Genomic DNA, 27,757 nt, shown 5'->3' with positions numbered 1-27,757 from the left:
GGATCCTAGTGTTAATAACCACCTGGTAAAACCTGGATCCTAGTGTTAATAACCTTCTGGTAAAACCTGGATCCTAGTGTTAATAACCACCTGGTACACCTGGAAGGGAGGAGTGTCTTTTTTGTTCTGAACCTGAATCTCTGGCTCACCTTTAATTATTTTTTTACATTGTTCCAGGTTGGCTGGTATCTTTGACCTGCTAATTAGGTGGTTTACTCTTTAGGGTGAATTTTCCTGTTCTCGGTTATTTCTTTTTGAAGCAGTTTTAGTGGACTGCGTGTGGTGGTCTGGCTGAATTAACTGGATTTTGAATTTTTACGGTTCGTTTTGTTATTTGAGTGTCTGTTGTATTTTGGGTTCATGGAACCAATACATTTGTTTTTACATTTAAAACTCTCCCACTCTCCCCCCCCCTAAAGCTGACTCTTTATTAACCCCCCCCCCAAAAAAGGTCACGGTCAGTAGGGAGGTAAGCCAGCTCTTGTTTAGCTCTCCCTCATCCCTCTCTCCCCCTCCATGTAGCTCACCACGCTACGAGGGTCCATCATGGAGGACGCGGTACCGTCCACCTCTAAGCACGGCCTGGCGCGGGGCCTGCCTCTGAAAGAGGTCCTGGAGTACCTGGTGCCCGAGCTCAACGCCCACTGCCTCCGCCTGGCCCTTAACACGCCCAAAGTCACAGAGCAGCTGATGAAACTGGACGAACAGGGGGTAAGGACACTATAAATCCTGTAGTTGAGCGTCCAGTTGAAGGTGGGGGTGATGTACTGTTATGGAGGCACACTGTATAAGAAAATAATCCCTCCCCCCCTCCTGTAGTTGAGCTTCCAGTTGAAGGTGGGGGTGATGTACTGTGCGTCCGGTCAGAGCAGTGAGGAGGAGATGTATAATAACGAATCAGCCGGTCCGGCCCTGGAGGAGTTCCTTCAGCTCCTGGGGGAGAGGGTCCGCCTGAAGGGATTCACCAAGTACCGAGCCCAGCTGGACACCAAGAGTATGTTACCAGGCACACACACACACACACACACACAATATTTTTCTTGGCAGCTCCACCCCATGTCTTAAAAACCAAGGTGACAGTTTTTTATTTATATTAATTTCCTTGATGTCATACGTGTTTCCTGTTTCGCCGTGTTTCCCCGCTGAAACATCATGACGTTCAGTAAGACCCAGACTATTAGCATGTTTTGTTTTTTTGTCTCATGCACCTTGATCAAGAGCTCAACGACCGATGTGTCACCTTGTAAGATTGAGATTTGAACCAGCGACCTTCCAGTAACGGTCTTTACACTTTAACCTCAAAAAGTAGTCTTCCTTGCAAGACTGTGGATGGTGGAACTATGTGGACCCTGGAGAAAGCAGTGTGGTCTGGGATGTACCCAATGTAATTGCATGTCAGGGTAATGGCCTGGCTGGTTTGGGTCTGTTTTGGAACCAACCGCTGTATAAGTGGTTGTGTCAGACAGACAATCACAGAGGTTTTCTGTAGACAGCTGTAATGAGGCTGGTACTCACAGGCCTGGGGAGATAATGGAGGCTGGGGTGGGAGAGAGAGAGGGGGAGAGGGAGAACAGGAGGGGGGGGGAGGGAGAACAGGAGGGGGGGGGGAGAACAGGAGGGGGGGAGAGGGAGAACGAGCAGTAGGGGGGTGAGAGAGAGAGAACGGGAGGGGGAGTGAGCAGGAGAGGGGGAGAGCAGGAGGGGGAAGAGCGAGAGAGAGAGGGAGAGCAGGAGGGGGAAGAGAGAGTGAGCAGGAGGTGGGGAGAGGGAGCGCAGGAGGGAGGGGATGGGAGAGTTAAGTGAGACCAAGATGGATGGAGGTGGTGAGAGATTGATAGATGAATATAATGATAGATGAATATAACGGAGAATCACAACTCACACTTAGAATTTCTTATATAGACCAAAATCCCAGTCATTAACCAATTTAATGCCAGCTTCCTTGTTTATCCTAAAGGGATGGGTTTTGTGCTTTAGCTGTTTTGTTTGTAAAGGATCATGTCAAGATGATTGCGTTTGTGGTATCTTGACTTCTCTCTGTCTTTCCCTACTGACAGTCTGTCACTATTCTGACTGTCTGTCTGTCTCCCTAATGACTGTGTTGGGTGTCTCTCCTTCAGCTGATTCAACTGGGACCCACTCTCTCTACACCACCTATAAGGATTATGAGGTCATGTTCCATGTGTCCACCATGCTGCCCTACACGCCTAACAACAAACAACAGGTACCATTGGGACCAGACACATGGGCCAGGCGCCCATCTTCAGCTGGATTAGTTATCAAAGGCTCATATCCAGGGTTGTAGCAGCTGCTAACGTAATAAATCTACTTTTATGTAATCACATTCCTGCCTGCAATAAGTATGAAATGTGTGTTTTTGCCGTTTACATTACGTTAACTGGAAAAGTAGGACATGAGCGTTGAACGGTTTATGTAATACGTTTTTCCCCAAAAGGTGTGTAATAAGTCTATAATAATGTCAGGAAATGTTTCCCGGTTTTCCCAACATCCCGGGTTTGAGAATTCCTGATTTAAAGGGAATAAATCATCAGGGCATTCCCAGCCAGGATCTCTGGAAATCCAGGGAACTTAATTAAGCAAACTTGCTGCCCTGGCGTGGTTTTAGTGCAGCCGAATTGTGACGTCAAATATGCAAGAGCCCTTCAAAATCGAGGTGTCAGACGCCATTGTTGGTTTGTCTTTTGGAGATGACTGATTGCAGGTCTGTTCTCCCACGCAGCTCCTGAGGAAGCGGCACATAGGAAATGACATAGTCACCATAGTTTTCCAGGAGCCTGGGGCTTTGCCCTTCACCCCAAAGAACATACGCTCCCACTTCCAGCACGTGTTCCTGGTAGTGAGAGCACATCAGCCCTGCTCTGACAACACCGGCTATAGGTAAGAGGAGCTCCCACAACAGTTTGCTTCACAGCACCTGTTGCAGTATCACTGTGGATACTTTAGGTGGTCTGGGTGGAATCACTGGGGATACTTTAGGTGGTCTGGGTGGAATCACTGTGGATACTTTAGGTGGTCTGGGTGGAATCACTGGGGATACTTTAGGTGGTCTGGGTGGAATCACTGGGGATACTTTAGGTGGTCTGGGTGGAATCACTGGGGATACTTTAGGTGGTCTGGGTGGAATCACTGGGGATACTTAAGGTGGTCTGGGTGGAATCACTGGGGATACTTTAGGTGGTCTGGGTGGAATCACTGGGGATACTTAAGGTGGTCTGGGTGGAATCACTGGGGATACTTAAGGTGGTCTGGGTGGAATCACTGGGGATACTTAAGGTGGTCTGGGTGGAATCACTGGGGATACTTTAGGTGGTCTGGGTGGAATCACTGGGGATACTTTAGGTGGTCTGGGTGGAATCACTGGGGATACTTTAGGTGGTCTGGGTGGAATCACTGGGGATACTTAAGGTGGTCTGGGTGGAATCACTGGGGATACTTAAGGTGGTCTGGGTGGAATCACTGGGGATACTTAAGGTGGTCTGGGTGGAATCACTGGGGATACTTAAGGTGGTCTGGGTGGAATCACTGGGGATACTTAAGGTGGTCTGGGTGGAATCACTGGGGATACTTTAGGTGGTCTGGGTGGAATCACTGGGGATACTTTAGGTGTCTGGGTGGAATCACTGGGGATACTTTAGGTGGTCTGGGTGGAATCACTGGGGATACTTAAGGTGGTCTGGGTGGAATCACTGGGGATACTTAAGGTGGTTTAAGGTGGAAACACTGGGGATACTTAAGGTGGTTTAAGGTGGAAACACTGTATACTGAAGGTAGTCTAGGTGGAATCACTGAGGATATTTAAGGTGGTCTAGGTGGATTCACTGGACACAAGGTAGTCTAGGTGAAATCGCTTTATATTCAAGGTGGTCTAGTTGGAATTACTGGATATTTAAGGTGGTCTAGGTGGAATCCCTGCGGATTCTTAAGGTGGCTCTGTCGGGCCCTAACCCTGTTGTTGAGAACCACTGCCCTGGACCAACTTAACAATCCATTGATTCCCCCTTCATAACGCTTTCCTTAGTTAGACTCCCCTTCACATCTCAACTTTTGCACCCAGAACCGATAGCATTTTGGTCAATTCCGACTATGCAAATTGGAACATCATATAGTTGAATCTGGGATAAAACGTTCAGTGGAGTAGACTAGTAGTTGTTTATGAGAGTGTGTCCGTGAATCTGCCTCCTTAAGGCTACACAACATTATTATTTTCCATCTTGAAGGCAAGTTGGCTTCAAATTGTGTTGTGCACATATACACTCGCTTGGGGGAAGACTTGATTAGCTGATTAAAACTATATTTCTCCATTTTAAACTAAAAAAAAAATATTTTTTCTTTAGTTCCCTAATTATGTGGTATTGGCATGGGTAACATTATCGTGCATCTCCAAAGCAAGTCAGAAATAAAAAGAAAAAACTATAAATAATACACTCTGTACAGTTATTGTGTTCCCCTCAGTAATGAATTTTGGTCTCCCATTCTCCACATAATGTACTCTGGTTACCTATACTTTGGCCACTCTGTACAACACAATATTGTGTTCTTGCTTTCGCATGTGCACAACACGAATACAATCACTCCGTACAAGAAATTAGGGACTGGATGTGGCGCCATCCACTAACGTAAGGGATGTGGCGTCATCCACTAACGTAAGGGATGTGGCGCCATCCACTAACGTAAGGGATGTGGCGCCATCCACTAACGTAAGGGATGTGGCGCCATCCACTAACGTAAGGGATGTGGCGCCATCCACAAACGTAAGGGATGTGGCGCCATCCACAAACGTAAGGGATGTGGCACCATCCACAAACGTAAGGGATGTGGCGCCATCCACAAACGTAAGGGATGTGGCGCCATCCACAAACGTAAGGGATGTGGCGCCATCCACAAACGTAAGGGATGTGGCGCCATCCACAAACGTAAGGGATGTCCACTAAAGTAGTGGAATCCCCGTTGGGAGTTGAACCTACCTTGAATATGTTCATGGTAAAGCTTATGGGTGTGTTTTCAATGGGTACACGTGCGCTTGTTGCTGTAATCCACTCACAGATTAATAGTTAGTGATTTTGTTGTTTTGTTATGCTACAGGTTATATTGGCTTTGGTGTTTGTATGTTTTTGTTTGTATAGTCAGACAGGTGACAGATTAAAGGAAAAACCATTATAAAGTTTCTCAGTAAGGTGTTGGGGCATCATGAGCCACCAGAACAGCTTCATTGTGCCTCGGCATAGAGTCCACAATTCTCTGGAACTACCGGGGAATGAAACGCCATTCTTTCAGAAGATATTCCCTCATTCAGTGCCATCCATGCCCCAAGAATGAACCCTCTTTCAAGTCAGTTTTCTTTAGTCATCCGTATAAGAATGACGTACCTTTTTTTTTATTTTATGTTTTAAATTTCTCATAGATGTTGATGAGTAACATCTTGGAACATGACAAATTGCCTGCATTAGCTGAGATGTAGTGATTCAAAATGCATACAATTCCCTTCCGAGATCAACATTTGTATGTCTTTAACAGAAAGGACAGCTGCCCTTATAATAAGGAACTTTTTAAATGTATTTCTGAATGAGACATTTTCCTGGGGACAGAAATGGCACTAAATGGCAGGAATGACCCTTTGTGTGTGTGTGCGTATACTGTATTAACATGTATACACAATTATGTGGAGTCAAATATCTGGGTATGGTTGTTCTGATGTTGACTTCTCTCTGGCTCTGCTGTTCTCTTGGTGGGTAACTAGCTGTTGGCATATCCCCCCATTTTCTTGCACGCTCACACAGGCATATACTCTGTAAAACTGATTGTGGGGGCAGCGGAAGCATCAGCCCACACACTGTTATTTATAGCGCTGTAATCATAGAGAGAAGGCAGAAATGTGTGCGTTCTAGCCCTGCGCTTTGTCCTCTCTTCCAAGGAGGTCAGGAGAGAACAATACCTACAGGCAGCGCTCTCTCTTCTTGCTCTCTCCTTCTTTCTTCTCAGTCTTTTACATTCAATTACATTCTGTTATCTTTATCGATGTGTTAAATAAGTTACACTGCCTGACAACAGAGACAGACCATATAGTCTTCTCAGGTGAGTGGCACCCATTTGAAGATGCACAAAAAAAAAAAAAATATATATATAATGAACAGCACAGTCAATGGGCGATCATTCTGAATATATTGTACTTTATGAATAATTTGGGGGAATTAACTACAATTAAATATTTCCCTTGTTATCAATTTGTTTTCCTGACAAAATGTTTTTTGAAGCTATTGACACTTTTTTGTTTTTTAGTTGCAGTAAGATCCACTTTCAGGCAAGTTGCCCAGGGCCTGTGGATGCTAAATAGTTTGTTGAAATGAAATATCTACCGTTATTTTACAGTCGACGTGGACATCGTTTCAGCTCACACATTTTCATTTCAACACGAAAATGACTACTTGTGTGCATGGCTTAAGAGGCCACTTGAATTTCATCCAACATATGTAAGCATGTGCTCTGGTGTTTAGATTAGAACCAGCATTTTGTTTGAATTGCATGGAAATTGAGCTCTTTCTTCCTCAACTGGTGTCTCTCTTAATCTCTCAGAGTCCTTCGATTTCTCTCTCGCTTGCTCTCTCCCTATAATTGTCTGTCTCTTTCCCTCTCTGCCGGACTCTATCTACCTCTGACTTCTTGGCCGGGTTTCCTGAATGAAATGCGTTGTGCGTCTTTCCAACACGAGCGTGCAATGTTTTCATGCGAGCGTGTATTTTTTTTTCTTTTATGGGTTAGCCTATTTTCAAAATGAAAGCGCTAAGTAGGTCACTTCTTTTTTTTCTTCTCTGTATCCATCATCAGTAGCCGTGGTAATGATTGAGACTGTAGAGCCTAGATCAGAGAGGATTCTCTTTTCAAGGACGAGGGAGATGTCTCCGGCCTGGGTTGGTCCTGGCTCCTTCCGCCGGTGCACGTGCTGCTGCAGCACGGGTTCAAATCCGGCCCGCTGCCGTTTCAGCACACCCTCTCCGACTCCAGTCCCACTGTCTTCCCACTAAAGCATGAAATGTTTAGGTCAGAATAGCTTATCATATTTCCGCTGCAGCTACACAGAGCCGTTTCAGCCGACCGTCCCCGTTACACTTACATAAGGTCTCCTAGTAGCGGTTCTGGACTGGTTACGGGACAAGATGTCTTTGTACGGCGCTCTCTGTGAATGTCCAAATATAAATGATCGCATACTCAAGCAGTTCGGTCTCCCAGTACACCTAATGCTGTCCACGAGGAGCTGGGGAGAAATGTGTGGTATTTCTGATGTGGTGTGCTAGCATATATTTCCCCCTTTGACAGCAACATTGTGCACCTACACTCACCTAAAGGATTATTAGGAACACCATACTAATACTGTGTTTGACCCCCTTTCGCCTTCAGAACTGCCTTAATTCTACGTGGCATTGATTCAACAAGGTGCTGAAAGCATTCTTTAGAAATGTTGGCCCATATTGATAGGATAGCATCTTGCAGTTGATGGAGATTTGTGGGATGCACATCCAGGGCACGAAGCTCCCGTTCCACCACATCCCAAAGATGCTCTATTGGGTTGAGATCTGGTGACTGTGGGGGCCATTTCAGTACAGTGGACTCGCTGTCAGGTTCAAGAAACCAATTTGAAATGATTCGAGCTTTGTGACATGGTGCATTATCCTGCTGGAAGTAGCCATCAGAGGATGGGTACATGGTGGTCATAAAGGGATGGACACAGTCAGAAACAATGTTCAGGTAGGCCGTGGCATTTAAACGATGCCCAATTGGCACTAAGGGGCCTAAAGTGTGCCAAGAAAACATCCCCCACACCATTACACCACCACCACCAGCCTGCACAGTGGTAACAAGGCATGATGGATCCATGTTCTCATTCTGTTTATGCCAAATTCTGACTCAACGATCTAAATGTCTCAACAGAAATCGAGACTCATCAGACCAGGCAACATTCTTCCAGTCTTCAACTGTCCAATTTTGGTGAGCTCGTGCAAATTGTAGCCTCTTTTTCCTATTTGTAGTGGAGATGAGTGGTACCCGGTGGGGTCTTCTGCTGTTGTAGCCCATCCGTCTCAAGGTTGTGCGTGTTGTGGCTTCACAAATGCTTTGCTGCATACCTCGGTTGTAACGAATGGTTATTTCAGTCAAAGTTGCTCTTCTATCAGCTTGAATCATTCGGCCCATTCTCCTCTGACCTCTAGCATCAACAAGGCATTTTCGCCAACAGGACTGCCGCATACTGGATGTTTTTCCCTTTTCACACCATTCTTTGTAAAGCCTAGAAATGGTTGTGCGTGAAAATCCCAGTAACTGAGCAGATTGTGAAATACTCAGACCGGCCCGTCTGGCACCAACAACCATGCCACGCTCAAAATTGCTTAAATCACCTTTCTTTCCCATTCTGACATTCAGTTTGGAGTTCAGGAGATTGTCTTGACCAGGACCACACCGCTAAATGCATTGAAGCAACTGCCATGTGATTGGTTGATTAGATAATTGCATTAATGAGAAATTGAACAGGTGTTCCTAATAATCCTTTAGGTGAGTGTATATTGCCCGATAATTTTTTTTCTGAAACCACAATGATAATTTCTTTAAATTCATTGTCAGCTTAAAAACATTTTTACAGCAGTTCAAACAAATATCCTGTAGCTAATTACTTGAAATTAATTCCCTATGGCAGCCTTGTTTGCTCCCTATTGGGAATGTTGAATAATTAGACATTATTTTTATGTTCTTAGTGCAATAATTGGCCAAACTCTATGCAGCATTTGACTCTGGTGATTAGGTTTCCTGTGTGACTTTTTGTATTACTGACTAGTTGTTAAAACGTGGACAAAGGTTTTTAAAATGCCTGAAGCAAAGCAAACATTGCATAGAGTACCATGAAACAGACCCAATTACACAAGTGACTATCGGTGGACAAACTCTATGTAGCATGCTGGTCTAGTCTGGGCTGTGTGTAACCTGGGTTTAATTTCTCTCTCTAGTGCAGTCTTTCTCTGCTCCCTTTATGTTTCTCTCACTCTGTTCCCTCCACCCCCACACATTCACACTGAGGAAAGATTCATTATCCTCTGTGCAGCTCTCTCTAACTGTTCGTATTAGCTAATTATCCATGTAAGTGTCAACACATGCATGTCGTGAGACACACACAAGCGTTCATGCGGGAGAGGGGGAGGGGCAATCAACAGGGTTGACCTGTAGTTCTGTTAGCATTCAGCTGGCAGTTATTAGCTAAGAAAATGTCAAACATGCTAAACCAGATTGAAGATTTGGGCTCATTAGGGTAAGTGTTTCTGGTGGTAAATCTCCGACAAGGCAGGATTCAGTCTCCAGTCCAACAAAGAGCACAACCCTGGACAATAGTGTTTCTGTTTCAGCAGTCGTGGACAGTTACATATGGATAGCTTGAACTTAACTTCGACAGGAGACTTTCACTTCCTGGGCCTGTTGCACGACTAAATTCTTGATCGGTTGTACCGACATCATCAAAATGTATACCTTTTAGACAATCCAAAAAGAAGACTAGTTGCAACTAGGTCTATCATTAACACAGTTAATGGATTGGATATTTCTAATGATGGTTGATCGAAAGCACCTGCTACTGGGCTGTAACATCCATCCATTTGGTCAGTATATCTCCGGCTCTGCCAAATAAGTTAAGTTGTTGATCTTAACTGTTTAATGTTGTAGCCTAAATCAAGTGACATTTTGAACCCTAAGCCTGCTCACTCCAAGGTTTTTAATCAAACGCCCAGTGGCAAATTGAGTGTGAATTGGTGCGGCGTAATCGGTGGGTCTAGTGTAGAGGATTTTGTCGGATGTGCCGTGGGTGTGGGGTCGGATGTGCCGTGGGTGTGGGGTCGGATGTGCCATAGAGTTATGCCCAACTGGTGCAACCAGCCCCTGGGTAACCAAGATTAAAAGAGAAACGGAGTAGAAACACGTTTGTCATCTTGGGCTACTCAGAACCTCCTCTTCCTCATATCCTGTTCCCTTCTTTCAATCTTTTTCCTCCTCCCTCCTCGTCTGTCCTCTCTTCACCCCCCCTAGCACGTCTGTTGGAGTCTTTCTCTCCCTGTTCCCCCATCATCCCCCTCTCCACCATCTCTCCTCCCCCGCTTGCCTTAGCCGGCTAGCTGAGTTCCAGACATACCAGGCAGGCAGGGCAGCAGGCAGCTATCCAGCCGAGCTCAATGAGGCCTCAGATGGCTATTCATTCCTTGGACTTAATGAAAGGAAATAGGAGTAGAGAAACAGAAAAACAGACAGGAGAGGGGGAGGGAGAGCGAGACAGAGCAGTGATAATGCAGAAAGCAGAGAAACGATGTACAGGTGTACGATATTTAGTTGATCACCCAGGAGATCTTTTCTGCAATACAGGGCATTTTTTCTATATTCAAGGTTTTATAAAAGGCCTCTGAAGTTTATTTTCCAATTTTGGATTTTCCCTCAACTTCTAACAGAATGTCTATTAATTATGCAGAAATGCACGTACTTCACACAAGGATGTAGGGATTGTATTCAAGTCAACTCCCACCAGGGTCCCAGTGGAACATCTGATAATAAAGACACAAGACTAGACTTTGTTTTTTGATCTCTTCTCTCAGAACTCCTCTGTTCAGACTTGACATTCAATATTACTGTCAGTTATACATTTAGAAATAAGCCAACTTTTGGCCTAGTTTCTTACAATTAAATCATACTTCCTATGAAGATATATTCATGTTACCTGTAATTTCAGTTTTGGCAGCCTCACTTATGATTGGTTTATTTCCAGCTGTAGTTTACTGTATCACTGGGCTCATCTTGCCCTACAAGGTCTACAGTGCTGCTGGTTCTGTGTTACCTAGTACCCTACAAGCTCCACATTTTCTTTCTGGTACCCTACAAGGTCCTGGTTTTCTTTTGTCCCTGGTAATCGATTGCACCAACTAGGTCTCCGGTTAGAGGAGAAGAAAATTGCTTCACAGCTCAGAAATAAATGTAAGGAGTATGGATTAACTATAAAGTACCATGTGATTTTGTTTCATTTCTATCTAATATTTTGGGTCCGTACAACAGGGTTTTAAATGTCAACTGAGTTAATGTACACGTTAATCCACCACACAGCCAAGCGTAAACCGTGTAGTCATGAACCTTCTGCGCAGTAAATGTTCCACATACAAGCACCTGTAGATTTGATTGGGGAAGTATTAATTTGTAAAAAATTTTGATTAATCCTAAACCCCCTGTCTTTACATATCCGTAGTGTTGCGGTCACTCGTTCCCGTGACGTCCCATCTTTCGGCCCTCCAATCCCAGAGGACGTGACCTTCCCCAAGTCCTCTGTGTTCCGAGAGTTCTTATTGGCTAAGGTCATCAATGCAGAGAACGCTGCCCACAAGTCGCACAAGTTCCGCGCCATGGCGACGCGGACACGTCAGGAGTACCTCAGAGACCTGGCGGAGCGCCACACCACATCCACGCCCATTGACCCGTCCGGGAAATTCCCCTTCATCTCATTGGCCCACAAGAGGAAGGAGAAGAGCCGTCCATACGCAGGGGCAGAGCTTCGGAGTCTGGGGGCTGTCACATGGGCGGTCCACGCAGAGGATCATGGGGAGGGAGGTGAACTCGAAGCGCTACTGGCTATCTCCAATGACTTCCTCATCCTGATCGACCAGGAGGCCAAGGCGGTGGTGTTCAACTGCGCCACAAAGGACGTGATTGGCTGGACGCTGGGGAGTCCCGCCTCTATGAAGATTTATTACGAGAGAGGGGAGAGTGTGTCACTGAGGTCTGTTAGCAACAACACTGAAGACTTCAGAGAGGTGGTCAAACGGCTGGAGGTGAGGACGGGCAACGGACACACACACACACACACACACACACACACACCAACCATTCAGGTTCATTCATGTGTCGTGTTTAGTGATTCAGCATAGCACTTTCATTCCGCCCGTCTGTATATAGGGGATGCTGTCATCCTAAATGACTGTACTACCTGAGCCGGGCTAGGGCAGTGTCCCGAGTCTACTCCCTATGTAGTAAACTACCTTGGTGTGGGGGGGGGGGGGGCTCTGGTCAAAAGAAGGGCATCATGTGAGTGAGTGGGATGCCGTCTGGGACACAGCCTCGGTCCTAATTGCCTCGACACTTACAAGTACAAGTGGGTGACGGTTCTCATCCGTTACCATAGCAACTAGCTAGCTGAAACCGTTTCCTTATGTAATGGTAATCATCGGCTGGCTCTGAAAGGCCTCCTACGATGCCGCCGGCCCACTCACCGCGGCGCGCACCGCGGCTGGATGTACCGGTTTTTGAGTCGGTAGGTGCATTTGACCAAACGTCGGGACGAGGAACTGTAAAATGCATTGTCGTTTTTGAAGGCGTTGTAGTCTGTTGTAGTTTTCCCATCGAGTGAGAATGTGCCTTCCGAGGTCTGGAAAGACGTGTGATCTTCTGTTGTTCTGGGACACAGCCATGTTTCTGCAAGAGGGCTAACACACACTCAGTCTCTTCAGAGAGCATGTAGAACTCAACAGTCCCTAGTCCCTCATCTCCCCCCGCCATCCGAAAGAAAATAACACGCACCACAGACCTTCCAACACACCAGGGTTTCCACTAGGAAATTGTGCCGTCAGAAATTCGACCAGACGCATTTTAATTTACTGTAGTTTTAATTAATCCAACAGTCAGCCAAAAGGCACTGGAGATAGGTAAACATCTCAGTCCAGCCATGGTGCTCAGAATGACCTAATCGTATTTAGAGTATGATTATTTGCCTTAGCCAAATAGAAATAAGCCTGTTAAGATGTAATAGACTGGTCAGATTTAACTTCCACGGAACGATTCTCATCGCTCTGCCCACTGAGCAGTTCTCTCGCCCAGTGGCCTATGGGTGAATATAGGTTAACATGGGAGGTAATGACGGTTGGACAGCCTGTACCAGGCCTGCAATGACCTGTCGGTTGGGTTTCTCCCGTCCTAGTGACCATTCAACGTAATTGATCTCCGCCTGTTCATTCTGTTCTGTGGTCAGTTTCTGACCAAGGGTTGCGAGACGTCGGAGATGACGCTGCGTCGTAACGGCCTGGGACAGCTGGGTTTCCATGTCAACTACGAGGGCATTGTGGCCGAGGTGGAGTCATACGGATACGCCTGGCAGGCGGGACTAAGGCAAGGCAGCCGATTGGTCGAAATCTGCAAGGTAGGGGAATTTTGACCTGTTTTGTCAAGATGTGGGTTAATTTTTGCACAATCTTTGTTCTAGTATTTGTAATTAGAACATTCTAATCAAATTCAACTAATCCACTGCTATTGATTGATACCCACGTTGCCTTGTTAAAATGTCTCTCCAGGTTGCCGTGGCGACTTTGACCCATGAACAGATGATTGACCTGCTGAGGACGTCGGTGACCGTGCGGGTGGTCATCATACCTCCGCACGAAGACGCCACGCCACGCAGGTGTGTGTCGCCGAGGGAGTGTGTGATCTCCGGAGACAGCCATAATATTGACCTTTGTGTAACCTTGACCTTTGCTTCTTACCTGACTCTCCCCCCTTCTCTCTCACTCTCTCCCCCCTCTCCCCACAGAGGCTGTTCCGAGCTCTATCGCATGCCAGTGGTAGAATACAAGGGCAGTGGCGACGGCGGCTCATTCGAGTACAAATTCCCGTTCCGTAACAAGGACAACAAGTGGCAGAGGACCTCCAGCAGCCCCCAGCAGTCCCTGACGGCCTCCCCACAGCCCCACACCCCCAACCGGGCGGTCAGCCTGGGCAGCTGCGGGGGGAAGACCCTGTCGGCTGAGCGTCCGGAGAGAAACGCCGCTATACCACGAAGCGTCAGTAGCGACGGGAGACCCCTGGACGCAAAGAGGTACGACAGGGGAGAGGGTGGGGAGGCTGATGTCGATTGCGTGTTTGGGGAGGGAGGGGTGTTTGGGGTGCTTTTTACTTACTGCGTCTCCTGATCGTTTTTTTGGGGGCGGGGGGGGGGTTTATCTTTCTTCTTGTCAAGGATGTCTCCCGGCAGTGAGAGTTTTGCCATGCCCACCTCACTGGGTCTGGGGCGTTCTCCCCACAACCGCTCCTCCCCCTCCAGCCTGTCCTGCACCTCCGACGCCTGGAGGGCTCAGAAGTCCATGCCTGAAGGGTGAGCGCTAGCGCGTGCGTGTGCGTGTGTGTGTGTGTGTGAGGGCCAAGAGGCAGTGCGAGCGTTTCACCTGCAGTATACGTAACGGAGCCTTTAATGCATTCGTTCGAGAGCAGGTCAGGACGAGAAAAGGCTTGGATAAAGAAGCGAAGATCTGTAGCCAGTAAGAACACACGTTTTAGATTTTCCATTCGCAAAAACGCTGTTGTGCAAAACCCCGTCCAGCTTGCGTTCATTAGACAGATTGCAACCCTCGAGTCCCTCATGGATCTGTCCGTGGACGTTATGCGTCACAGATGCTTGCCTCCATGTAGTGTCTTAAATTCCCCACAGTGTGCTTCAGAAGTAGTCCACTAGAGAGGCAATAGGGTGACATTTGAGCCCTGGACCAGGATTCCGACAGTGCTTTTTAATTTACTCTTTAATGCATTTTCTTTCTTTATTGTCTTTCTAATCTTATTTCTGTGGCTGGCACATGTTTTTTTAGTTGATGGAAAACAGCACGTCTTTTGTTTTATGTTATGTTTTGCAGACGAGTTAAAAGTAATTGAAGCTGAAGTGAACTTAAAAATAGCTTCACCTCCACTAACTGTGTTGTTGGTGTGCGTGTGTATTCTAGGTTCGGGGAACGCAGGCAACATTCTCCTTTATCTTCAGAGCGACAGGCGGTGGGAGAGGGCGGAACTAGCGGGAAGTCCACACCTAATTGGCCAAGAGTGGAAGAAGGGGGCGTGTCTGACAGAGCTTCTACAGGTGGGTCTGACCAAATGGAATCACCTTCATTCGCAAAGTACATCTACACGTGTCCACAGTGGTAGAACACACGTATGTGAGTTCACTGTCGTATGTACCGTGTACATCAGACTGCAAAACATGCCCTAAAAATCATGAGCAGCTTTCCACATGGTAGGGTTAATATTAGGGTATTTACATGGAGTTGGTCGTTGGGGATGGTCAGTGTGACATTAACGGTTCCAGTCCTATGTAGTTGGTGTTAGGGGATGGTCAGTGTGACATTAACGGTTCCAGGCCTATGTAGTTGGTGTTAGGGGATGGTCAGTGTGACATTAACAGTTCCAGGCCTATGTAGTTGGTGTGTAGGGGATGTTCAGTGTGACATTAACGGTTCCAGTCCTATGTAGTTGGTGTGTAGGGGATGTTCAGTGTGACATTAACGGTTCCAGTCCTATGTAGTTGGTGTTAGGGGATGTTCAGTGTGACATTAACAGTTCCAGGCCTATGTAGTTGGTGTGTAGGGGATGTTCAGTGTGACATTAACGGTTCCAGTCCTATGTAGTTGGTGTTAGGGGATGTTCAGTGTGACATGAACAGTTCCAGTCCTATGTAGTTGTTGTTAGGGGATGGTCAGTGTGACATTAACGGTTCCAGTCCTATGTAGTTGGTGTTAGGGGATGTTCAGTGTGACATGAACAGTTCCAGTCCTATGTAGTTGGTGTTAGGGGATGTTCAGTGTGACATGAACAGTTCCAGTCCTATGTAGTTGTTGTTAGGGGATGGTCAGTGTGACATTAACGGTTCCAGTCCTATGTAGTTGGTGTTAGGGGATGTTCAGTGTGACATGAACAGTTCCAGTCCTATGTAGTTGGTGTTAGGGGATGTTCAGTGTGACATTAACAGTTCCAGTCCTATGTAGTTCCAGTCCTATGTAGTTCCAGTCCTATGTAGTTCCAGTCCTATGTAGTTGGTGTGTAGGGGATGGTCAGTGTGACATTAACAGTTTCAGTCCTATGTAGTTGGTGTTAGGGGATGTTCAGTGTGACATTAACAGTTCCAGTCTTATGTAGTGGGCGTCGACTGTATTTACAGTGTTGCGTATAGAGACGTAACCGATGTTCAGATGTGCACCTCCCGGGTGATGGGACTCCATCAAACTTCAGTCACATATGGATGTGATCAAAGTGTAAAACATGCAGGGTTTTCCCGTCCCGCTGTAGTCCGCAGTGGCTCAGGAACCCCGGGTCTCTTGGGCGCTGCCGGTCCTACAGATGCGTCAGGCAGGGCAGCCTGCGGCTTTTTGCCCCTCCGTTGGTGTTTCCTGGCCTGTTCTGTGCAGCTACCAGCCAATCAGGATGCTCCAAGGTGCCCCTGTGGAAGTTGAGGATCTTTTACCACATCCCCCCAAGGAACAAAAGGCATTGCTTGTTGTTGTTGTTGACATGGCAGGGTCCCGCTTTAGTTAGCTGGCGTTGGTGGCTGGATGTTCATGCGCCTCCTCCTGAAGTCAACACTTAGCGTCAGCAGGAGAAAGGAGGTGAGGGAGAGGTTGTTGAACTCCCAGTGATTATAATGGCAGTGGAATAGTTCATTGTGTCGTCCTTGTTGAGGACTTCGTCACCCCTGCTATTACTCACACACAGACCAGTCAACAGACACACCTACTCCTCTGAAGTTAGCTCCAATTTATGTAAATATATAGATACACACAACTTAACCTCACTGCTCATCTTCCTTACTGTGACCCTCAAATTACATGCGTAACGCTAAGCGTTTGTTGGTGTCGACTTCTCCGACACAGATGAATCCAGCGAGAGCGATCTGTCCGTGGATTGGTGTGTAGTTAAAACAATGCGTGGGGGAGAACATCGTTTAAATTGCCTCTGTCGCGATTAGCCTTCATCCGCTGGTGCGTTTGAAGGAGAGCTAGAGCACCAAACTACTGAGTAGACAGCCCAACACCTCCCACACAACACATGGAGAGGGAGAGATGAAGGAGAAGGAGGTTGAGAGGGACGGAGGGGGGACTGTGACACATTTTCTCCCCTCCTCTCTTCCACATATTAGATACAGAGGGTGTGTGTTATCTGTGGGTGTGTGAGAGCAACACTGTGTGTGTGTGTGTGTGTGTGTGTGTGTGTGTGTGTGTGTGTGTGTGTGTGTGTGTGTGTGGAAACTGCAGCTGTCAGTGACAGTAGTGGTACATGGCTCTTTCCTGTGTGTACCGGCTGTTGGCTTTGACAGCGCTACTCTTCTTCAGCCTCCATTCAGAACGCACACGCACAGTTTCCGGCTTGTAGCTGCAGGTCAGGAACCGTAAAGTTGCTGTGAATGTCTCCTCAGCGATTTAAAGTCATATCATCAGGTGCAAACACCGACCTACAGAGCTCGCTCTCTTAATAACCCCCCCATCTCTCTGTCGTCCCTGTTCACTGCTGTCTTTCTCTGCTTCCCAGGCTCTTGCGAGGATAATGAAGAACAGATTCCTCTCTTTCCTGTCGGTACAGTTGCATAACCCTGTCTTTGTGCACTTTTCTCTAACTCCATCTCTCTCTCCTCTAACTCTTTCTCCCTTTCTTTCTCACCCCCTACCTCCCTTTTCCATTCCTCTTCTCCTCAAGGTCATAGTTTACATGACTCACGCTCCCCTCCTGTGCATTTCATTTCTTTTTTTTCATTCCTCTGTGCTCTGTACCGTTCAATTCTCTCAGAACCTTTTTCCAGTAGTCTCCAGCTCCTTGCCGGCTGACTCAACCCTGTTCAGCTATTTCCCTCTGAAACCACACAGTCGACGGTTCTTTTCTTCCTCCACTGCACACATCTTCATTTCCTGTTTCCTTTATTTTGGTTTTCATTGTTTCTTCACTTTGTGTCTGGGATATACATCATAACACATCATGGGGTTTTGGCAGCTATACAGTACTTGTCCGTTCCCACCCTAAAGAACCAAACCCATTTCCAATCTAGCCACAGGGATGTCACTCAGAGTTCAACCCCAACTAACCCGGTCTCTCATCCTCCTCCGCACGCTGACCTCCATCGGTGGCTTTGACCTCAGGAACAGTATCCTAGGCAACGTCAACCACAGAAATTAGTCAAATTAGCCAAAGGTTCCCAGTCCGAATTGCCGGGCAACTCGCCCAAAGTTTCGACCACCTGTTTTGTGCCTGTGTGTTTCAGACGCCCCCACGTCCAAGTCTGGTCCTGGGTACTCCGGAGCGCCACGCATCCAGAGGCAGGAGCAGGTGATCCACCTGTCCCCCAAGAAGAGCTCCCAGGTCAGGCAGCACTCTGCACCGCGCCACCCTGTCCTCCGCTCAGCCAGGACGGAGGGACCATGCAAACTTGTAACCATTCGGGATGCATTATAGCGGTCCTCAACTCTCTCCCCATCTCCTTTCATTCATCTGCACTGATTTAAAGAAACACAATACGTGCAAGCAAACCATACATAGCCTCTACCTCGTCCAGGTTGTGAGATGAGCTGATGAGATTCAACTTTGTCACTGCACAGTAAAATTACTAGTACAACAAGATGCAGTTTAGCTTTACCCAGGTAGCGCAAATAGTCTTGTGAAGCGCCAATATACGAAGTATTATTATGAAAATGTACAGTAAGTTGAACGAGCCAAATGAGTGCGATTTGACAATATACAATGAACTGAGGACGGCCAAGTGAAATGATTGGTGCAAGTGAAGCAGCAATGCAGATACAGTACAGTGAAAATGAAGAATGAATAAATATGTGAAACAGCAGTGACCAATTAAGTCCTGAGTGTTAAGTAGGTCAGTGTGAATGACTCTAGTCTAACCCCCCCCCCCCCCCCCCCCCCCCCCCACCCCAGTCCGAGGGTCCCTACTCAGGCCACTCCAGTAGTAACACCCTGTCCAGCACGACCTCCAGCGGGGGCCACAGCGACACCGACAAGTGGTTTGACCTGGGGGGCCCCGGCGCTCCAGGGGAGGCCCCGGACTCGGAGCCGAACGGCCTCGGTGGGGGCTACCTCCAGGGCGCCTCGGCCGACAGCGGGATCGACACGGCGTCTTACGGGGGGGCCCACCCCCACCACGGCAGTTCCACCGGCCTTCTGGCTCCCGCGGGCCGAGAGGGGAGGGACCGGGCGGCGTCTCCCTGGCATAGCCCCACCGACGGGGGCAGGAGGGTTCTGGAAAGGTCCCCCCCGGCTGCGGAGAGCCCACAACCCCCGGGGGAGCGAGGGGAGGGGACGCCAAGGACCCATCCTACACACCTGCCCGTTAAAGACGGCAGCTCGTACAGCCTGAGCGATGCTGGATCCCACTCAAGGTATGGATGGGTGGACGAGGTCTTCACCCCTCTGAGCCTGGGTCCTCTCTGGGTTTCTTCCTAAATTTCGGCCTTCTTAGGGAGTTTTTTCCTAGCCACTGAAATTCAACACTGCTGTTGTTTGCTCCTTGGGGTTTAAGGCCGGGTGTCTCGGTAAAAGCACTTTGTGACAACTGCTGTTGTAAAAAGGGCTTTATAAATACAATTGATTGATTTGACCTCCCTATTGTCTTCCGGCTGGGACATTGTCCAGGTCTCGTCCTCCCGGTGCAGCTTAAAGAACAGTCAGGCGAAATGGGAGGAAACGTTTTGACACACGACATGCCCTCCCTGGCCTCATAGGTTGATAGACATTCAGCGTCACACAGCCACATTCTAGAAGGATCTCCCGCTCGGCTAGGACTGGGGAACACACCTGGTGGTGGTGATTGTTTTTTTTTCAGTGGGGTCTTTCCCCAGGACGTCGTTAACGCTGTTCATCCACAAGTGGGTTGTGAAAAGCTACATCAGCTTGGCACAGGTTGAATTAAATGCAAAATGCTTGTAAACATTTACCACTGGAATATATTAAGTGCGCTATTGACATTGGCATTCTTTATTTTTTTCCATTAGAAATAATCTAATGAAAAAGTAGCAAATGCACTGTACTGTTCTTATTACGTTGCTAACTGGTTTATGAGAGCAATAAGTCACCTCTGGGATTTGTGGTTCATGGTCAAGATACCATGTGCTGTGATGTGCATCACACCCCTTTAGTGTCTGTTTCCTTTCATCACATTTGAAATGATTATGATTGAGAAATTAGGTTCGTTCACAGAGCGTGTCGTCTTCACAATTAGTAGTTATTATTGGATAGCACACACAGAGACCGGCAGACAGACATGGATGAAAGCCTATTTAACACTTCTTGATCGCTTCTAGTCTGCAAATCTGTGTTGAAAATGGAGATTATATCCTTACCACAAATTACCAGACTGGCCCTTTTTCCTTCTACTTCTTTTCCTCCCGGACAGTTCCCGAGGACACTCCGGCCACAGCTCACCCCGGGAGGAGTCCACTTCCTCGGCCACCTCCCCCTGCTCCCAGACGTCTGTCTCCCCCAGCCCCAAGACCTTCTACCCGCGCCAGGGGGCCACCTCAAAGTACCTCATCGGTTGGAGGAAGCCTGGATCCACCATCAACTCCGTCGACTTCGGGGACAATCGCAAGTAAGACCAAGCGGGGAGTCGTGGGTAGAATGTGGTCTTCATGCACTTGTCCTGTCATTTTATTTCCGAGAGCGTTCAGTCACCTTTTGTAGAAAATTAAGAGACCGCTGCACCTTTTTCTTTCCTTTCCAAAAAAGTTGAAAAGGAAGGTTTTGAGTGAGGAACAGAAGCGTTCAATTTGCAGTGGTCTCTTAATTTTAACCCTTCTGTTCCTCACTCAAAACCTTCCTTTTGAAAAAAGGTGCAGTGGTCTCTTCATTTTTCCTGGAGCTGTATATAAGGCAATATAGTGAATGTAGTCTGTACATTTTATGTTTAATGTCTGTTCTCTTTTACAGACTAGATTAACTATACTGCCTTATACATTTCAATGATGGCTTTTATTGTGATATAATATCCAAATGCTAAAATGACGCTAATGAAGCCTCGAATGGCCGTTCCTACCAGGAGATTTTAGTTCCCTAAGCCAAACCTCTCACCCATGTGTGTTGCGGTGTTCCCAGGAAGTCCCCAGGGGAGGGAGGAGGCATAGGAGAGGGTGGTGGGGGTCTGGGTGGGGTTCAGAACAGACCCCATCACTCCCCCCAACCTCACCCACACCTCACCCACGCTAAGACCACGGTGGAGGAGGATGTGAAGAGGCCGAGTCCTGACAGCCCCCCCAAACACAGACGACACCGGGTCAAGGACAAGGTACATACAACCAAGTGCCCCCCCCCCCCGCGGGCCTCACCATGAACACACCTAAAAGCAAAAAGGACACACAGTCTGCTCTTTAAACAGCAATGCTCATAACACCATGTAGTCTGTCATTTTTAAAATCATGTGCCTGCTCTACTAGGTGCAAATCACTTTAAAAATGAGTAATTGTTGTAATGTTGACTTGTACAGCCATTATCTACGACATCGCAAGAAAAACAAATGACTATATATTCTCTCCTATAGCCCAAAGGCACAAACATTGTAATGTTCTAACCTTATAACTCCTCCCACCACCAGTCATCCTCTTCCGCTCAGCCCTCCACCCGTCGCTCGCTCCACCGGACCCTGTCGGATGAGAGTATCTACCGTGGCCAGCGCGTCCCCTCTCTGAGGCTGGGGGACATAGAGCCAGACCCCGCCCCGGGGATCGGGGGTGACCTCCTGTTCAGCTGCTCGACGGTGCCCCGGTCACCAGTCACCCGAGGGGTGCCCCTAAGACGACCCTCCTACAAGCTGGGGATCAAACTGCACGGTTAGAGGAATCCCGTTGACTTTCACCTTTGAACCCTGACTTAAAGGCCGTTGATGATTGACCCCTGACAATCGATTTCCCGTATATCGTGGCGCAGAAACGACACGAACATGGTGTACGCGGATACAGGGTTAGAAAGGAGGAAAAACACTGCACCAGTTTAGAAATCCCATCCAAGGTGTGTGTGGTGTTGTAGCTGTGTAACCACTGCCCTCTTGTGGTACAACTGGGGTATCAACATTTCAGGGGGAAGGAAATCGAAGGGGCACCATGTAGAATAATGCCTCTGAGCAATAACACGACTCCTCTCCTCGTCTTCCCTAACCAAACAAGACGGCAGTATAGTTTGGGCTGATTTAAGGTGGAAAATATGGTACAGTGAGTGTCTAAAGCGAGTGTAAGGAGATTACAAGTCAATGCAAACTGATAGATGGAACCAGCGAGATGGTCTCGGCACTCAGATACATCAAGTAGAAAAATGTTATTGATTTAAGACATTGATGGGGGAGGTGTTGTCATTGTTGCTTGTGGGAATGCCAGTACGACAGTGACATTTTTACGTACTGCCCCTTTAAGACCAAATGTTGTCATACGTGTTGTCCTTTCTACATCCCCCAGGTGATCTGTCTGCGTCTGACACGTCATTGGCCGAGATGGTTGAGCGTCAGCGCCACCCCCTCCCGCAGGAGCTCATGCCCCTCCCCCCCTCTGAGGGCAGGGACAGCCCCCTGGACTGGACTCACCTGGTGGATGTAGCCAACACCTTTGAAAGTAAGAATTACCGCTGCCTGTCTAGGTGTGTGTGGACTTCAGATGTGTCTCGGCGTTTATTTTATCTCCGCCTCTCCCAATCTGCTCTGCTCTCCAGTCCAGAGAGGGTTTGTATTTGGCGATTCCAACCCGAGGGGGAGTGGCGCCTCCAGCCCACAACACAGTCTAGAACTGCAGCCGGCCCCTCTGTCCAGGCCCTCGTCTAGGTAACGACTCACAGCTTATGAGTAGTGCTGAATGTATGAGCCACTGCGGTAACGCTTTCCCTCAGGCTGACACTAGAACAAGAGGCAGTTGCAAAAGATCCTGTAACGTGTTATTCCAGGTGTGTAACAGATTTTAGTTGTTTTCCGTAATAACACAATGTCTTGTTACACATGGAAATGAAGCCTTTTGGAATTGCACTTAAGCAGTCGGCTCTGTTCAGCCACATGTACAACTACACTGAAGATGTTGCCTCTCAATGTAACAGCACCAGCCAGGAAATGTTAACTTCAGTTGTAACAAAGAACATTCTACAGTTTAGTATGGGCTCTGTGACTTCCAGGGAAGTGGCGTTAAAACGGGTTGTGGTCACTCCAAATGGTTGACGCTAAGCCTCAAACATAACTACCCTCCAGATTTCTGAGGTAAAAGTAATTCAGCTTAAAGAAATATACAACATATTACACATCCTGCCTGAAACGGAAGGTTTAAAAATACCTTGGTAATCAAGAAAAGTTGTGAAAAGAATGCACCTTCAACTGACACGCTACAGGCTAGTTGCCCCGGCTACAGTGTTATGTATAAACAATCATTCATTTTTAATTAGTATGTACTTACCTAGGAATAAGCAACTTATGAAACTAAATGCTAAAACCTTTGTAAATACCATGTAGATACATATGTGATTACTTAGGAATAAGAGAAACCTCCCATTTTAAGCAGGATGTCGTATATATCTGCAAGTAGAATCACTCTTACCGCCGAAATCTGGAACCAGTTATGTTTGAGGCTTAGCATCTACCAGTAGGAGTGACAGCTACATTAGGATTAGATACAACTACAATAACTTCTGGCGACCGATTTTAGCTCGACAGCGCCACTTCCTGATAATCGCAGAACCAGTTACCGTTGTTAAAATGCGTTTACATAGCAGTTATATAGTAATAAGTGTCCACTTTAGGGAAAGTGGTAGCGCGATTTGTTTTCATTCATTTGCGCTATCAAAATCTGGAATGATTTCTGAAGGCTCAACCTCTGTACGGTCATTGCATAATTTAAACTGAAGGGTGAAATGGGGGCCGTTCAGTCGATGTGGTGTGATGTTTTTGGTTCTTCCTCACCAGTGAGGGTCCTGCAGGTTTGGAGAGGAAGGTCACCAAGCTGGAAGCCATGGTCAAGATGCTCCAAGATGACCTGAAGAAGGTAACACACACACACACACACACACAATATTAGCCTCCTCTCATTGCTATGAGTAACAGTGACGAAACTCTGTAAACTCAAATAATCTTATTGAGTCATCTTGTATATAATTGACTCAATCTTCTTTTTTTTTTTTTTTTTATCCCCACCTCAAGGTTATGGAGTTTGTTCTCCAAAATATACAAACATCTGTAAATACATTATTCTTTCAGAGTACTCCGGTTAATATTGTGTGATGCTCATATTTCTTCTAAGGGGCTTGATTGATCTTGCCCTGATACATTACAAGAAGCACACACACCACATACAAACACCACGACTGCATTACTCATAGCCCTTTGAAGAAGAAAAAAAGAAATGCTTTAATCTTCGTCCACCGTTCCATCTCTTGGTCTCTCACCTGTAGGAGCGTGAGGAGAAGCAGCGTCTCCATCTACAGATCAAGAGACTATGGGAGGACAACCAACGACTGAAGGAGGAGTCCCAGAGCTCTGCAGCCAAACTCAAGAAGTTCACAGAGTGGGTCTTCAACACCATCGACATGAACTGACAGGACGAGAGAAGTGGAGGGAGGAGGAGGGCTCCCCCACGCTGAACACGAGAGGGGGAGAGAGAATGATTGTACAACCACAACCACACCCTAAAAAAGACTTTCCTTCCTAGGCACATCTCACGCCTTCTCTTTTTCACCCGTCTGTGAAGATGATCTTTGTCTCTTAAGGGCCAGCTGAAGTTTTCCTCTCACTAACCTACTGAAGCTCAGGATCAACTAGAAGGCCAATGGCCTTTTGATGAAGGATGTCTCTCTGCACTCCTCCGTGTCTCCGCTACCTTTATGCTGGGGGGGGTAAAACAAAACGGATACCGAGACAGACAAGATGGATACATTTATTCCAGTGGGCTGCAGGCTCGGCAGTTCACAGTATTCCTTAGCTTAGGGCTCACAGACAGAGGGGCAAATCCCAGTGCAACTGCCTCGTCCGCTACACATCACTCTGGTCCAAATGGGACATGACAGACGCTACCTTTGTCTACCTTCCGCCAACGGACAGCTCCGTCAGTCACCCGCTGTTTTGTGTCCGCTCACATTCCTCTGTCTACAAGGGAACAAAAGGAGTGGAGAGAATGGAAACCCTTCTCTGTCCTGTGAATAGTAACCAGTTCCCCATTGAACCCTTGACCTTCTGACCAACAAGGGACTGTCTCTGTACTGTTTTAGACCGAACCATTGACAAGTGCATGGACTTAGAACCAGCCTTAGGTACTGTTCTTTGGCTGGACCACAAATCTGAAGGAGAACTTAACACAATGGTCGTTTTTTTTGATTTGTAGAGTGTCAAGCCATTCTAGCCATCGGCCCCCTCTCTAGACTGCTTCACGAGGAGTGAGTTTGAAACGAGCCTGGAGACCAAGCACACAAGGATCCCACACACACATACACACACACACATTTTGAAAGTTCTGTTGTCATAATCCCACAATTCATTGCAGGTGCTTGTGCCACCAACCCAACCTGTCAACAACACTTGATCCCACAACCGTTTCAAAACAAAAGCCATGTCTTTCGGATATACATCGATCACACGACAGCTTAAATCATAAGTTAACCGCTAAAGGAACTGTGTCTTAAAAGCAATAGCAAGGGGGTAACACTGGACTGGTTCTTCCTCCAAGCGGGAAGATCTGAAGTTTAACCATGTGGCCATAAGGATTTAAACAGCAATCTTGAGTCCTACCAGAGTTGTCTAAAAGCAATGGGATGTTTTCAGCCTTTGGTACGACTTGCTGAAGACTAACCATCAGAAAGAACTATCCTTCACTTTTAAATTCCGAACGACGCAGCGTCAGAAAACCTTCAAATTTATTTATTTCTTTGTATTGTAAAAAAAATAAAATCTATAAATAACTTGTTCTAATTGAGTACAGTACAACTGAAGTCGTCGGTAATTAGTTTTCTCTTAGAAAAAGGTCAGACTTATTTAAATAGCTTTAAAATTCTTTACTTTCTTGCTATTAAAGCCTGATATTATGGTTTCTTCTAGCTCTTGTGCAGGAATCCGGTGAACATTCCTCCCCTCCTGTTTTTGGAGAAATGCACTCTTTGGTGCTGAACGAGAGCTAGGTTTTAATATTCTGAATATGTTGTGTTTTGTGGTGCCCCAGCCTGCTGTTGTGTTGCTTACAGTGCCATCCAGTGGTGAAAAGTGAAAGTGTCACTCGACTTAAAAAAGAAGAAATCTATATGTGCAGCCATGATCCATCCACTGTGTATTGAAACTCCTCTCTGTAGTCAATAAGTTAAGGCTCCATTCAGTCAACGCCAGATGATGTAATAAAAGACGTGTGATGGACTCTTCAACATTACAAAGCTACTCTGACTGCATTTCAGTTTGACAGGTGAAAGTGTTTAGGTTTAAATGAATGTGTTAAGTTCATGGTGTCCAGTCTAGTCTGTACTCTTTACTCAGTAATATGGAAACATAACCTGGCTCCGGTTCAGGTATGTGCTCTTTTGCCAAACATTGGTTTAATAATGACTGTAGGACCTTGGCAAAAGGGCACGTTTCTGGAGCCAGGCTACAGGAACAGGACATTTTCCATTTTTAAATTACATTTGGCACTAATAAAATGTATCAACCTTGTAAGCTGAATGAGTATCTGGTCTGACTGACAGTCACACAGACCGCTACTAGGTGACCACCAGAGAGGGAAGTGTTTGGTCACCGCTGGTCTGTGTTTCCTAGACACCAGAACCAGCGATTTCTGCATTATCATACATTCAACATGACCCACATACGTTCCACAACAGCCGTGATGGTGTCCCGGGACCATTACATGGGATCTATTTAGAAATGGGAATATTCCATTGGGGCCAACACTAGTAGCTGTCCTAAGCTAGCCAGACTTACGGGGTTCTAGATCGGTTTAGGGGTTCTGTCGCTAGGTAATGCTAGGTAGGTTCCAGAGAGGAGTGTCTGAGCCTTGCTTCTGTCGTAGGAATCGGCAAAATTACAGTGTACCCTCCATTTCAGAACTGGAGGAATGATGAAGATTTAGTCCAAATATTAGTGCCATACATTAAATTGCTGCATCTCAGTGTAATAAATGAAGGTTTATTTTCTCACGTACAGGTTTCTTTTTCCTTGTTTATCGTTGTTCGGTCAGTGCTTCTAATTTGTTAAGACATCGAAAATACAAGGACATATTCTTGGAATGTGAATGTTAACGAATGTGTTTGAATGTCCCATTTTGTAATTTTATTTTTTTGTTCAATAATGTTTATAACAAGAAGATCTTTGCACACTTTTGTACAAATGATTGTTGCAACGCGATAGTATGTTTGTGAAACCACTCCTGTATGTTGTTATCTAAATGTACTTTATTTCTCTCATTTTACCCAGTTTCCTATATATAGTACACTGCCTCAGAGCACTGGAGAATGGGGTGCCCCTCCATGTTAAGGGGTATTATTGTATGGTAGTGGCCTGCATAATGGCCCCTTGGATTGTGTGTGTTGGAAACACGGCCCTGATCCGAGTTGGAAACAAGATAACTAATAAATAACGTTTTGATTGAGATTCACATTTGAGAAATGATTATTAAACAAAGTACTGTTTACATCCAATGTTTGTATGTAAAGTGTAGACGTCTATTGGAGAAAAAAAAAACGACATTTGCAGTGAACATCACAGTATTAAAGTTTTCTGAATTAAATGCTACCTTGATTTGCGGTGCTTCTGAGTTTTCTGTTATTGTGACTAGATGGCGAGTGGTAGAGTTGGGAAGCTGTAGGTTGCTGTTTACAGAGGTGTGTGTGTGTGTTTAGGAGTGAGATCCACATCTGCACAATGTCCGGGCCCCGCAGAACCCACAACGACAGAAAAAAACTGACAAATTGGTCCCCACACGGCTTTTTGTCTACATTTGAGCCA

At 46.6% G+C, this 27,757-nt stretch overlaps 1 protein-coding gene across 4 annotated transcripts in view; it reads left to right on the top strand.

Moving 5' to 3' along the window:
• The window catches only part of sipa1l1 (signal-induced proliferation-associated 1 like 1), a 76,546-nt gene extending 48,993 nt beyond the window's left edge, over positions 1-27,553 (top strand). For all 4 annotated transcript variants that reach the window (XM_029116934.2, XM_029116935.2, XM_029116936.2 and 1 more), the window contains exons 7-25: positions 523-711; positions 820-994; positions 2,121-2,224; positions 2,741-2,898; positions 11,276-11,855; positions 13,049-13,216; positions 13,368-13,474; positions 13,604-13,888; positions 14,030-14,164; positions 14,784-14,917; positions 18,080-18,177; positions 18,745-19,205; positions 20,219-20,413; positions 20,917-21,106; positions 21,413-21,647; positions 22,266-22,418; positions 22,516-22,624; positions 23,747-23,825; positions 24,232-27,553. In XM_029116934.2, coding sequence (XP_028972767.2) covers positions 523-711; positions 820-994; positions 2,121-2,224; positions 2,741-2,898; positions 11,276-11,855; positions 13,049-13,216; positions 13,368-13,474; positions 13,604-13,888; positions 14,030-14,164; positions 14,784-14,917; positions 18,080-18,177; positions 18,745-19,205; positions 20,219-20,413; positions 20,917-21,106; positions 21,413-21,647; positions 22,266-22,418; positions 22,516-22,624; positions 23,747-23,825; positions 24,232-24,375 — 3,699 coding nt within the window. In that variant the 3' untranslated portion in view covers positions 24,376-27,553. The remainder of the gene's footprint in view (positions 1-522; positions 712-819; positions 995-2,120; positions 2,225-2,740; positions 2,899-11,275; positions 11,856-13,048; positions 13,217-13,367; positions 13,475-13,603; positions 13,889-14,029; positions 14,165-14,783; positions 14,918-18,079; positions 18,178-18,744; positions 19,206-20,218; positions 20,414-20,916; positions 21,107-21,412; positions 21,648-22,265; positions 22,419-22,515; positions 22,625-23,746; positions 23,826-24,231) is intronic.
• The last annotated feature ends 204 nt before the right edge of the window (positions 27,554-27,757 follow it).

This window comes from Esox lucius, chromosome 23 (genome assembly GCF_011004845.1).
Source record: "Esox lucius isolate fEsoLuc1 chromosome 23, fEsoLuc1.pri, whole genome shotgun sequence".
Taxonomy (NCBI): domain Eukaryota; kingdom Metazoa; phylum Chordata; class Actinopteri; order Esociformes; family Esocidae; genus Esox; species Esox lucius.
This window is presented reverse-complemented; position numbering and strand designations above follow the sequence as displayed.